Source organism: Lacerta agilis, chromosome 10 (assembly GCF_009819535.1).
Source record: "Lacerta agilis isolate rLacAgi1 chromosome 10, rLacAgi1.pri, whole genome shotgun sequence".
Taxonomy (NCBI): domain Eukaryota; kingdom Metazoa; phylum Chordata; class Lepidosauria; order Squamata; family Lacertidae; genus Lacerta; species Lacerta agilis.
Genome location: NC_046321.1, coordinates 905,106 through 917,319, shown reverse-complemented (window position 1 = coordinate 917,319; position 12,214 = coordinate 905,106). Strand labels below are relative to the sequence as shown.

At 57.1% G+C, this 12,214-nt stretch overlaps 2 protein-coding genes across 2 annotated transcripts; one reads left to right on the top strand and one right to left on the bottom strand.

The window, feature by feature from the left end:
• Positions 1 to 786: 786 nt before the first annotated feature.
• Positions 787 to 11,836, bottom strand: PRRT4 (proline rich transmembrane protein 4). The gene is made up of 3 exons (XM_033162988.1): positions 11,117 to 11,836; positions 9,118 to 9,216; positions 787 to 2,697 (listed from the first exon to the last, which is right to left on the bottom strand). The coding sequence occupies exons 1-3, from the start codon at positions 11,808 to 11,810 to the stop codon at positions 866 to 868; spliced, it is 2,625 nt and encodes an 874-aa protein (XP_033018879.1). The 5' UTR covers positions 11,811 to 11,836; the 3' UTR covers positions 787 to 865.
• LOC117054296 (adenylate kinase 8-like) lies at positions 6,098 to 7,650 on the top strand. Its single transcript, XM_033162989.1, has one exon. The coding sequence runs from the start codon at positions 6,157 to 6,159 to the stop codon at positions 7,594 to 7,596; it is 1,440 nt and encodes a 479-aa protein (XP_033018880.1). The 5' UTR covers positions 6,098 to 6,156; the 3' UTR covers positions 7,597 to 7,650.
• Positions 11,837 to 12,214: the final 378 nt, after the last annotated feature.

Sequence of the window (12,214 nt, the reverse complement as noted above, 5' to 3'; positions counted from 1 at the left end):
GAAACCCTGGAGAGTCTCTGCCCGTCAGTGCGGGAAGAACCAAGCTAGATAGGCCCCAGGGTCTGGCTCAGCATAAGGCAGCTCCCTCTTTTTGCTTCAAGAGGAGTAGCAGCGGGGGACCAGGCGGCACAGAACCGGAGTCCTGCAGCGTCGGATGGGGACCACGGGGTCATCCAGTCCAACCCTTTGCAATGCGGAAATTTGCGGGTGAATCTCCGTTGCGCTTCCCAAAGAGGAAACCCAGACACGTGTCTCCATAAAACTCTTTTATTGATAAATAAAGGTTAAAACTCTCTCTCTCACTCACTTTCCCTGCTCCCTCCCCCAGCCCTGGTGAGGAGGGGGGGTCCTCACCTGCTTCCTTTGCTTCTTAGTCGACGACACCACGGAACAAGGCAAGACATCCTCTTTCATCGCTACTCAAGGGAACAAACTCTTGCTGGAGGGCAGCCCCCACCGTTATGGGATGGGGAGGCAAGTCTGGAGAGGGGGAAATGTGGGGCAGGCTCTTTTCTAACACTGAGGCCTCAGCAGACCAGAGGAGGGCACAGGTTGGGGGCAGTGGGGGGCGGGCAATGGCGGCAGGGCATATGGCGACGGCTGTGCCCCAGCAGGGATGTCCGTTTGTCTTTCCTTCCCTTTGGGGGTGGGGGGGAGCAGAGCAGACAAGAACAGCCCCCCCCCATGCTCAGCTGCACCATGATTCCTGACCCATGCAGAGTCTGCGACTGGGGGGGGAGAGTGGCAGGGCTCTCTCTAGGGCAGCGAGAGCAGCATCTCCCCCATTGCAGCTCCCGCTGAGAATTGCACGTGCCTTTTTTGGGGGGGTCAAGGGTCAGCCTCCCCTCCCTCAGCCCAGGCATGCCTACAAGTCTATGGTGTCGCTGCTGACGCTGAGGGCGTCGATTTGGCGGCAGACGTCCATGAACTCCTCCTGCAGGAGGGCTGCGTGTGGCCCCCGGGGCCCCGAAGACGACGACACCAGGGATTCCTGGGATACAGGAGCCTGGGGCCAGCTTGGGCGGCCCGGAGGCGGGGGGCTCCCACAGGCCGACGAGACCCTCGGGGGGCTTTTCCCGGGGCTGGAGCTGAGCACCAGAGAGGTGTCGTCCGTGGAGTGTCTGTAGGGGCAGGTGGAGCAGGTGCTGCTGCCGCCCTCCCCGGCCCCCCAAGGCTCCGGGGACGAAGAGGCGGTGGTGGCAGCTCCGCTGGCCCCCTCCCCACCGGCACTCCAGGACCGTGCAGGCACCAGCTCCAGGCAGGAGGCTGTGCGGTAGAGCTCGCTCTCTGCAGACCGCTCCCGGGCCAGGCTGAGCGACAGGGTGCTGGAGGGGGCGTACGGAGAGCCCCCGTCCTGGAGGAAGAGCCCCTCGCTGCACAGAGCTTCGTCGATGCTGCGCCGGAGGTCGATGGGCGAGGGGGGCTGGAAATCTGCCGTGGGGTCGCCGGCCTCTACGGCCACACTGAGCACGGAGACTGCTTTGGTGTCGTCGGCCTCCCCGGCAGGCAGGGCGTAAAGCGGGAGGTAGTCGGAGTCGCTGCGGGCGATGGTGTCACAGACCACCAGCTTCTCGTGCTGCGACAGTGCCCACTGGAAGTTGTTGGGCAGGAGCTGGGCTTTGGCAGCAGCGGGGTCCGCAGAGAGGCAGCAGCACCGGGTGCAGCAGGGTGGCCCGCCGGCCGGAGAGGAACAGAAGGTGGCGTACAGCCCCAGGAAGGCCAAGGGCAGCCCCATGCCCGCCTCGCAGACACGGCAGGCCAGCTGCAGCCCCCACCAGGGCCAGGGCCCAAAGAGCTGGGGGCGCAGGCCGTAGCCCAGGGCATGCAGGATGGCATAGGTATGCAGACTGGCACTCAGCAGCCCAAAGAAGGCGGCCGGGAGGGCGGTGTGGGCAGCCTGCCTCCACTGGCGGGTGTCGGCAAAGGGGCAGCGGCAGGCTGGCTGCGTGGCACTCTTGAGGTCGTAGATTTGTGCGGCGTCGACTCGCGCCCTGCAGTGGAAGATGAGGAAGGAGACGGAGAGCAGGGCAGCCAAGAGGGCAAAGACGCCCCGCGAAGCCAGGAGCAGGAAGGGCAGCTGGTGGAGGAGGTCGGTGGCCAGAACGGCTCCCGTGGCCACTGAGAAGTGCAGCAGGACCAGGGCGGCCAGCAGGCAGGGGTGGCGCAGGCCGGAGGGCGAGGAGTGCTCCAGGCGAGCGCGGCGCGAAAGCAGCAGCAGTGTGGCGGCCAGGGCCGAGGTCAGGCAGGGCAGTGCCAGGTCGTGGAGCAGCCGCAGGGCAAAGGCAGGCAGCAGCTCGAGGTGCCCGCAGGCGTCGCCCAGGAGGAGGGCGGCCCGCCCGCCACCTGCCCCCAGCAGTAGCAGCTGCAGCAGCGCCAGGGTCTTGCAGCCGGCAGGGCAGCGGCAAGGGAGGCCTAGCAGGCCCAGCAGTGAGAGGAGGGCCAGGAGGGCAAAGAGGGAACCCGCCCCATAGACATGAGCCTCCCAGGCCAGGCCCCACTCTGCCAGGGCCACATCCCAGTCGGCATGCAGCGGTACGAAGAGAGGCAGGGCCGGCGAGAGCAGCGAGGAGGCTGGGGGTGAGCCGGGGTCAGGCAGCGGTGAACCGCAGTCATTCAGGAGATCAGGTGGGCAGCCTGGCAGAGCCACAAAAGCACCTTCGCTGCCTGGAGATGCGGAGAGGCTGCTGGATTCGGGACCTATGGGGGAGAAGGAGGAAAGGGGGCGGACTGAGAGGTTGGCTTGTTCACTGGGAGCAAGTCCCTGAAAGCCCATCTTGGAACCCACCCAAGGGACGAAAGGAAACTGCCAGACCTGCAAATATATTATGAGACAGCCTGTTTGTGTTAGTTAAAAGAGTGGATTATATTGGATAATGCAGACACCCTGGACTTAGAAGGTCATGATTTTAAATCCGGCTGGCAAGAATGTCTTTGGTATGGGAAGCCAAAAATTTATATTAAAAAAATTATGATCCATATCCTTAGGAAGAATCTGTATAAAGTTTGGGAGAAATATAAAGATGTGCTGGAAAGGAAAACACCTTTATGGCTATCTCCTATTGAGGCCATTACTATTAAGAGAGTTAATATGGATAGACAGTGGGCGACTTACAAGGAATTGCTGCATTTTACGGGGGGGGGGGGCGACGACCCAAACTGAAATCAATGGAAAAGGTAAGGAGCCATGTTACAGATTTGTTACAATCTCATCAGTTACATGAAATTCCCCTCCCCAAAGAGCTCCAAGTGTGGCACCCGAGGGCTTTTTGAAGGCACCAAACAGCTCTGCTCTGGCGGGTGCAGAACAGGGGGGGGGGAAGTTGACCACCCAGGCATCTGCAGAGGTTGCACTGCTGGTTGGGTGTGCGGCAAACCCCTTGAGGCAGAGGACAGGACCTTCCCCGTTGGTCAGCTCAACTCCGAATCAGGGAGGCCCCCTCGCGCCCCAGAGGGAGATTCACAGACAACTGCCTTCCTTTTCTCCGCAGAGGCAGTGGCACACAGGGTGAAGCTAGGGTGGGCTACCCACCCATCTTGAGAGCAAGTGTGGCGTAATGGTCAGACTGTTGGACTAGGACCTGGGAGGGCAGGGTTCGAATCCCCACTCAGCCCTGAGTGACCTCAGAGTCAGCCGCCCTCTCTCATTAGCTCCACCTACCTCACAGGGTTGTTGTGAGGATGAACTGCGGGGAGCGGAACCATGTACACCTTTTTGAGCTCCTTGGAAGAAAAAAGTCACAAATAAAATATATTCCTGCAATGCAGGGGGTTGGACTAGATGGCCCTTGGGGTCCCTCCCGATTCTGTGATTCTAAAAATAAACTCTTTGCGGCTCCAAGCACTCATTCGCCTGGCTGCCTGTCCTGCCTGTGGAAGCTTGTGCTCCCTGGGACTCCCTCCCTGTGCATCTCTGAAAAATATTGCCCCTCCTTGCTTTTCATGCCTCTCTTTCCAAGGGCACAGAGGCACCTGGCATCTTCTCCGGAGGCCAGTTCTGGATCCACACGTCCTTCCACAGTGGGGACATAGGTTTCCAGGCAGGAGTTGATCACAGTGAAGGTTTGCCAAGTGTGCCTTCCTCTTAGCACATTTCTCCCTTGCGTCCTGAGTTCGAGTGTCTTCAAAGCCCGTGACACCTTTGGTAAAGGCTCTTCTCCAATTGGAGTGCTCGCAGGCCAGTGTTTTCCAATTGTTGGTGTTTATACTACATTTTTTTAAAAAAAGATTTGCCTTGAGACAGTCTTTAAACCTCTTCTGCTGACCACCAGCACTACGCTTTCCATTTTAAAGTTGGGAATAGAGGAGTTGCTTCGGCAGACCAAAGAAACTGATGTTGAAGAATCAGCGCTTCCAGGGGGGGTGATATCTGCTTCTTCCATAGCGATGGCTTGTTCTGATGATTTGCATTTCAAGAGACCCTTGAAGGGCTCAAGGGAAAGATTATTGGGAAGGAATTCAGATAGGAAGAAAGGATTCCCATTTGGCCTGAAACATGGGGGGGGGGAGCTATTGCAGGTGGGCAAGGACAACTGGAGAATCAGCCCCTCTGCAGGTTGAGTAAAACCACCCCAACCGACCTGGCAGAAGGGGATGGGGGTCGACCCATTGGATCAGTGGTCCTGGGATACTTCTGATATTTGCTCAAAGTCTCCTGGAATACAGCCCTTTTCAAGGGAGCTGAGAGGGGAGGTCAGCCAGGAGGCGGGATGCCTTGTCTGGAGCAACAAAGCCCCCCCCCCCCCCCCCGGTGCTGTTTGCAGAGGCCCTGGGCCTCTCCTAAGCACACAGGAAGCCAGAGCAAACACCCCCTGCTCTCAGTTCTGCTCACTGAGCTCCAGGGCTCCTGCTCTTCCTGGACCAACAACAAATGCCATCTCTTGAGAACTGTAGTCCATCCTTTGCAGGACTTCCAATTCCCAGCAACCTCAGCAAACTACCATTCCCGGGTCCTTCACACGGGTGTTCCATGGATGGCTGTATGAAAAGACACCCTGAGCCGGCAGAGATAGAGTTGAGAAAGAAAGGGGGACTCTGTGTAAAATTTGGAGTGAATTTAGAGGGGAAAGCTGTCACGCCTCTAGAGCTTTTTTTTGGAAACAGAATGGGAGAAGCGTTAATGGAAAACCGTGGCAAACACAACAGGAAATGGAAATGCAGAGCGTCTTGTGTGGACAATGGTTTATTATTTTTAATATGGAGGAATGGTTGTTGGGAGTTACTGGAGAGAAAAACTATTGCCGACATTTGCAGCAGCAGCAGCAACAGCAACAGAACCCCTTTTGGACTTTATGTGTAGAAAGGAAAATGAATTAATCCGTTTGGGTAAATAGTGCCTACTAGAAAGTAGGTTAGTTGGGTGCCATTCTAGAGTGAATATCTTGAACAATTTTCTCTTCTTCTCTTTTCTCTTCTGCTATTTTGGGGGTTTTCCTCTGGTGTTTTCTCTTTCTCTTTCTCTCCTTGCTTTTGTTTTTATTTAGAGGAATTTCTCTTACTGTATTACGAAAAGGCTTTAACAAAACCTTTTTAATGAAAACAACGCTCGGAATATCAGCAACTAAAAACTAAACAGGCACCCGTACCCAGAAAGTACGATAAATTGCTACTCGGTCCTAATCAATAAGGGGCGCGGGTGGCGCTGTGGGTTAAACCACAGAGCCTAGGGCTTGCCGATCAGAAGGTCGGCGGTTCGAATCTCTGCAACGGGGTGAGCTCTGGTTACTCAGTCCCTGCTCCTGCCAACCTAGCAGTTTGAAAGCACGTCAAAGTGCAAGTAGATAAATAGGTACCGCTCCGGCGGGAAGGTAAACAGCATTTCCGTGCGCTGCTCTGGTTCGCCAGAAGTGGCTTAGTCATGCCGGCCACATGACCCGGAAGCTGTACGCTGGCTCCCTCGGCCACTAAAGCAAGATGAGCGCTGCAACCCCAGAGTCATCCGTGACTGGACCTAACGGTCGGGGATCCCTTTACCTTTACCTAATCAATAAAAACAGCTGCCAAGCTGCGCTCAGGATGGCTCTGTGCTCCGAGGGCTGTGCGTCATTCCGTGTTCCGCCTTTATGGATGGTGACATCACCAGTCGCTGCTGGGCGACCTCGGAACACAACACCTGCTTGAGAACCTGGCTTTCTGCTCAAGCGGCGCCAGCAGGGAGAGATGGACGTCACAACCAAGCCCCACCAAGTCCCTCCGGCGATGGCCGTCTACGCCGAGAAACACAACATCTTCCAGCTCATGCAGAGCCTGATGGAGGACCTCCTGGTATATCAGCCCGAGAACCCCATCGACTTCATGATCGACCACCTGAAGAGGGACAACGACGAGGTGCCCAAGATCTTTGTCGTGGGGCCTCCAGCCTCTGGGAAGACGACCATCTCCCGCTGGATCTGCAAGCACCTGAGCGCCACATACCTCTGTCCCCAAGACCTCCTGCGCAGCAAGCTCCTCAAGAGATCCAGCGAGGCCATGGCCTTACGGGATCAAAAGAAGCAGATCCCCAACGGTCTGTGGGCCGCCCTCCTGGAGGAGCGCTTGAACGACGTGGACTGCATCAAGCTGGGCTGGGTGCTGGACGGCTTCCCCGAGACGAGGAGCCAGGCTCTGATGCTGCAGTCCACGGGTATCGCCCCCCGGCACGTGGTGGTCCTCTCCGCTCCAGACACCGTGCTGATGGAGAGGAACCTGGGAAAGCTGCTGGACCCGGTCACTCAGGAGGTCTACCACACCACCTTCGACTGGCCGGTCGACTTCACCGTCCAGAGGCGCCTGGTGAGGCCAGAGGGCGTCTCGGCACCAGCCACGGCCAAGCGTCTCCTGGAGAGCCATCGCAACCTGCCCGGCATCATCCAGGCGTACGAAGGCTGCCACAAGTCCATCAACGCTGACCAGCCCTGCGTGGACGTCTTTGCCCAGGTCCTGAATTTTGTGCAGAGCCGCCCGCGCTCGGACGCCCCCTTCAGCCCCCGAGTGCTGCTCCTGGGTCCACCCGGCTGCGGCAAGAGCCTGCAGGCCGCTCTGCTGGCCCAGAAGTATGGGCTGGTCAACATCTTCTTTGGTGACTTGTTGCGGGAAAAGGTGGCCGCCAAGACGGCGGTGGGTGACCTCATCAAGCCCTTCTTTGAGAGCGGCTACCCCGTGAGAGACACCATCGCTCTGAGCGTCCTCAAGGACCGGCTGTCTGAGCAGGACTGCCTGACCAACGGCTGGGTGCTGCACGGCTTCCCCCGCGACGTGGACCAGGCGGACCTCTTTAGGCACACGGGATTCGAGCCCAACCGGGTCTTCTTCCTCAACCTGCCCACCGAGGTGGCCTTGCAGCGCATCTGCCAGCGGGCCACTGACCCCGTCTCGGGGGAGAGGTACCACACCATCTTCAAGCCTCCGGTCAATGAGGATGTGCACCAGCGCCTGCGGCGGAACCCCAAGGATGCTCCCAGCCTGGTGGAGAAGAAGGCGGACATCTACAACCGGCAGGTGACGGAGCTGGAGGAGTTCTACGAGGAAGCCATCTTCCTGAACGCTGACCAGGATCCCTACACCATTTTCGAGCACATTGAGAGCTTCCTGGTCCAGCCGCTGCCCGTCCAGAGGAGGTGAGCGACGCCAGATGCCGGGGCGGGTCTTGCACCATGGGAGAGAGCAGCCGGGGAGGCTCAGCAGGGTGGCGGAGGGGAAGGGGAGAGATCGATATCTGTAGAGTTAAGAGAATAAAAGTATTTTGGCTTCAAGTTGGAACTTGTTTCTCTTTCATTTAAACTTGTGTCTGTGGCTTCCTGGGCTATGGGGTGTTCTCCTTCTCCTTCTCCTTCTCCTTCTCCTTCTTCTCCTCCTCCTCCTTCTCCTTCTCCTTCTCCTTCTTCTCCTTCTCCTTCTCCAGCGATCCCTCATAGCTGACAATCTTAAGTCTTCCATAAACACGGTTTTAACAGTGAGTCCATAAGTGACTGTGGAGGCCAACTCTGGCTCCACACGTCCTTCCACAGTGAGGCCAGTGGCGAAGCTGCATGCTCCGGCACCGAGGGCGGAGAACAGACATGGGTGTGCCTGGTGCGCACCCCGGGAGTGTGGTGCACCACCTGTGGGGGCGTGGTATGTTTCCCGGGGGTGTGGCATGTGGCCCAGGGATGTGACGCACCACCTGCGGAGGTGTGGCGCCCGGCGCGGGGTGTGCAGCGCATGTCGGGGGGGGCAGCCACATCACCCACTCCCTTCCTCCGCCAGTGAGTGGGGCACAGGTTTCCGGGTGGGAGTTGATCACTTTGAAGGTTTGCCAAGCGTGCCTTCCTCTTGGCACGTTTCTCCCTTGCGTCCTGAGTTCGAGTGTCTTCAAAGCCCATGACACCTTTGGTAAAGGCTGTTCTCCAACTGGAGCGCTTGCAGGCCAGTGTTTCGCAGTTGTGGTGCTCATACTACATTTTTTAAAAATTTGCCTTGAAACACTCTTTGAACCTCTTTTGTTGACCACCAGCGTTATGCTTTCCATTTTCAAGTTCAGAATAGAGGAGTTGCTTTGGAAGACGACCATCAGGAATCTTCCCAACATGACCAGTCCAACGAAGTTGACGTTATCGCTTCAACGCTGGTGATTTTTGCTGCTTCCAGTACACGGACCTTAGTTCACCTGTCTTCCCAAGTGATGTGTAAAAATTTCGGGGACACGTCTTGATCCGCTCTAAAGGCTCACATCTGTTAAACTATGGAACTCCCTCCAGCAGGAGGCAGCGATGGCCACCAAGCTGGATGGCTTGAAAAGAGAATTACCAGTAGAAAGATTCTGGCTGTGAGTCAGATTTTGGCTCTGCACCGCTCTCCACAGCCGGAGGGGTCAGTGCTTCCGAAAACCATTTCCTGGAAGCCACAGGAGGGGAGAGTAGAGTTCCTACTTGCAGGTTTCCCACAGGCAAGAATTCAGAGGATGCTGGACTAGGTGGGCCATTGGCCTGATCCAGCAGGCTGTACGTAGGTTCTTAACCCCTGGGCCAACCGTTGTCCTGCAGCAATCCTGGCCACGGACCGACGAAGCTCCTGCGAGCCCCTCAATCCTTTGCAGCCTGGAACTCAGGTGAGCATCTTGGGACCAACTCTCCCTCCCATCTTCCCTCGCCTGCCTCTCCTCACCTTGCTCTGGGGTCGGGTGGGAGCCCCCAAGTTGCTCCCCGGCACTGCCTGTGACGTTCCACTCGGGAGGCTCTGGCGGCAGCGTGGATCCAAATAGGCCTGGGGAGAGAAGCGGAGAATTGAGAGGGGCTCGGGGGTGCTGCTCCCCTCTGTGTGTCCCGCCGTGAGGCCATCAGGCACCTAGACCAAAGCCAGACCCTCCCAGGCACTTGAAAAGCAGCTTAGAACTGTAGAGTTGGACTCATCTACTCCAACCCCCTACAATGCATGAATCGTGGCCGAGGAATCCCTAAGGAATCCCCTTGCCTGGCCACGAAGGAGATGCTTTTTTTACTCTGCCTGGCCCCATCATGAGAGAAGCCTTGCTTCTTGCCCGCCGTGCCATGGCAGGCCTGGGCAAAGATTGTCGTGCCACACAGCTGAGTTGGAGAGGGAGCAGCTGCTTCAGAGAGAGCCTGGCATGGGCAGCGGCTGCCGAGGGCTCCTGGCCATGCTGTGCCCTCCTCAGCTTCTGAAGACCAGCTGCTGCGAACCCCTGGAAGGTGCGAGTCAATATCTGCACTGCTTTTGTTTCCCGGGGATCTCCCAGCGTTCAGCTTCCTTCTGTGCAAGCTCAGTGCAGAATGCCAACCTCCCTCTTGGAACCCAGCCAGCCCCCGCCTGCCCTGCCTCCTTTGCAGCCAGTCCAGAGGGTGGCACGGCCTGCCATTCTGCACCCAGGGAGGAGGAGGAGGAGGAATATATAATGTTTTGGCTCTGCTCTGGTGCCCCCTACTGTTGGCCTCCCAGCCTCCTGCCCTACCCCTCCCAAGGTGTAACAGAGGAAATCCCCTGTGTTGCAAAAACAGACAAACTCTAAACAATCACAGGGAACACGCGGCTAATCGGAATATTAGTAACGAGTACAGGTGAAACTCGAAAAATTAGAATATCGTGGAAAAGTCCATTGATGTAAGCAATTGTTTTCATTAGCTACTGGAGTTTAATATATGAGATAGACTCGTGACATGCAAAGCGAGATATCTCAAGCCTTTGTTTGTTATAATTGTGATGATTATGGTGTACAGCTGATGAAAACCCCAAAGCTGAGATTGTTAATTTGGGGTTCTCATCAGCTGCACGCCATAATCATCACAATTATAACAAATAAAGGCTTGACATATCTCGCTTTGCATGTCTTGAGTCTATCTCATATATTAGTTTCACCTTTTAAGTTGAATTACTGAAAGAAACGGACCTTTCCACCATATTCTAATTTTTCGAGTTTCACCTGTATATTTCACAATTTTTAAACAGGAAATTCTATTGAAAGGCTTGTTTGCCTCGGTGATATTATTTGACTACTTGTTTTACTTTGAGTTACAGGTAGGTAGCTGTGTTGGTCTGCCATGCCATAGTCAAAACAAAATAAAAAATAAAAAATTCCTTCCAGTAGCACCTTAGGGACCAACTAAGTCTGTTCTTGGTATGAGCTTTCGTGTGCATGCACACTTATTCAAATGCACTTCAGATGTTTTAATTTGGTTCATGCAGTTTTGATTGAATTGTACTATTTGTGACTCCATCATAGATTTTCTGTTTAAAAGTTGTGAAATATGCTTGTTGCTAATATTCTTACTACCCCTCCCAGGGGGCACCAGCCACACATAAGAAGAGCCTGCAGGATCAGGCCAAGGGCCCATCTAGTCCAAAGACCTGCTCTCCCAGTGGCTGGCCAGATTTCCCAATGGGGAACCCGCAAATCTCCCCTCCTCCTGCTCTAAGCAACCGAGAGGCGGAAGCGCTGCTCCCTCTTTTGCCCCACGGATTTCTCCAACCCTCTTTCAATGGTTTCCAAATGGGTGGCCGTCACTGCCTCCTGCAGCAGCCAGTTCCATAGTTTATCTCTGGAGGAACTCGGCAGGGTGGAGGAGGAAAGTGGGGCAAAGCTAGAAGGAGGCACCTCTTCCAGCGCCCCCTACTGTTGACCCCCCTCCCTACCCTTGCAACAGATACTCACCTGGTCCCCCCAGTTTGCTGGCAATCTCCGAAATCCCGACCCGGAGGCCAGGGAGCAGCGGATACCGCCTGGCAGTGCCGATGCTGCTGTTGTTGGGCGCCAGGCCGCCCTCCTTGCCCAGCCCGGCCGTCAGGTCAATGTCAATCTTGAATTCCAGCTCCTTGCTGTCTTCCCCCACGGGTGCAGCCAAGGCCTTCTCCGTCAGCCTGGGCCAGAGTGTGAGCGGGTGCTGAAGGGTGGGTCCGGGGCCCGGGAGGTCGGGGTCAGCGTGTGCCGGGGGGCCACCCCAGGCCCACCCGCCCGGCCCAGGGGGGAGCTCCTCAGCAGGGATGCTAGCCTGCCACCCGGAGCCCCCCAGGGCCTCTGCCCAGAAGTGCCCGGCGCCCGGCACCTGGGAGTGGGTGGGGGCAGCTGGCTGGGCGGGGGGCTTCGTGCCGGCCGGCCCCTCACCCGCCCGCCCCTTACCCCGCACCTTGATCTTGAAGTTGAGCCCCAGGTTCAGGGACAGCCCGGGGGCTTCGCTGTGGGTGGGCAGCAGGGTGGGGGTCACCGGTGGGGGGGTCGGGGACGTGGCTGGGGCCTGGAGCCCATGGCTGGAGTTGTTGTCGCTGAGCGCCGCCGGCTGCTGGCGGGGGCCGGGAGGCGTCCCGGAGCCCAGAGGGGGCAGGCAGAGGAGGAGAAGGAACCCCCACATTGGCCTCCGTCTCAGGCTCCGTCCGACGGCCTGTCTCAGGAAGAACCTGGAGAACGGAGAGGAGAGGAAGAGGGTCAGCGGGACGGGGGGAGGGCGTCCAAAGAGGGGGCCGGATCTGGCCGATGCGCCCATGAGGTTGGCATCACAGTGGGCAGCCACAGACACGGGTGGAGCAAGGTGGGTGCGGTTCACCCTGGGTGTCACCTCTCAGGGGGGTGAAAAAATGTTGTGCAGCACTCAGCGTCTGGGAGAGACACCGTGGCTTTGGTGTGCCGAGATAGGGCCCCCTCCTCAGCTGGAGGGTGGCAGGCAGACCCCTCTTCGCAAGGAGGCATGCAATCTCTGCAAAAAAAGCTCAACAACTCTGGCTCCCCCCCCCCCATATGAAATAAAGTCAAACCATT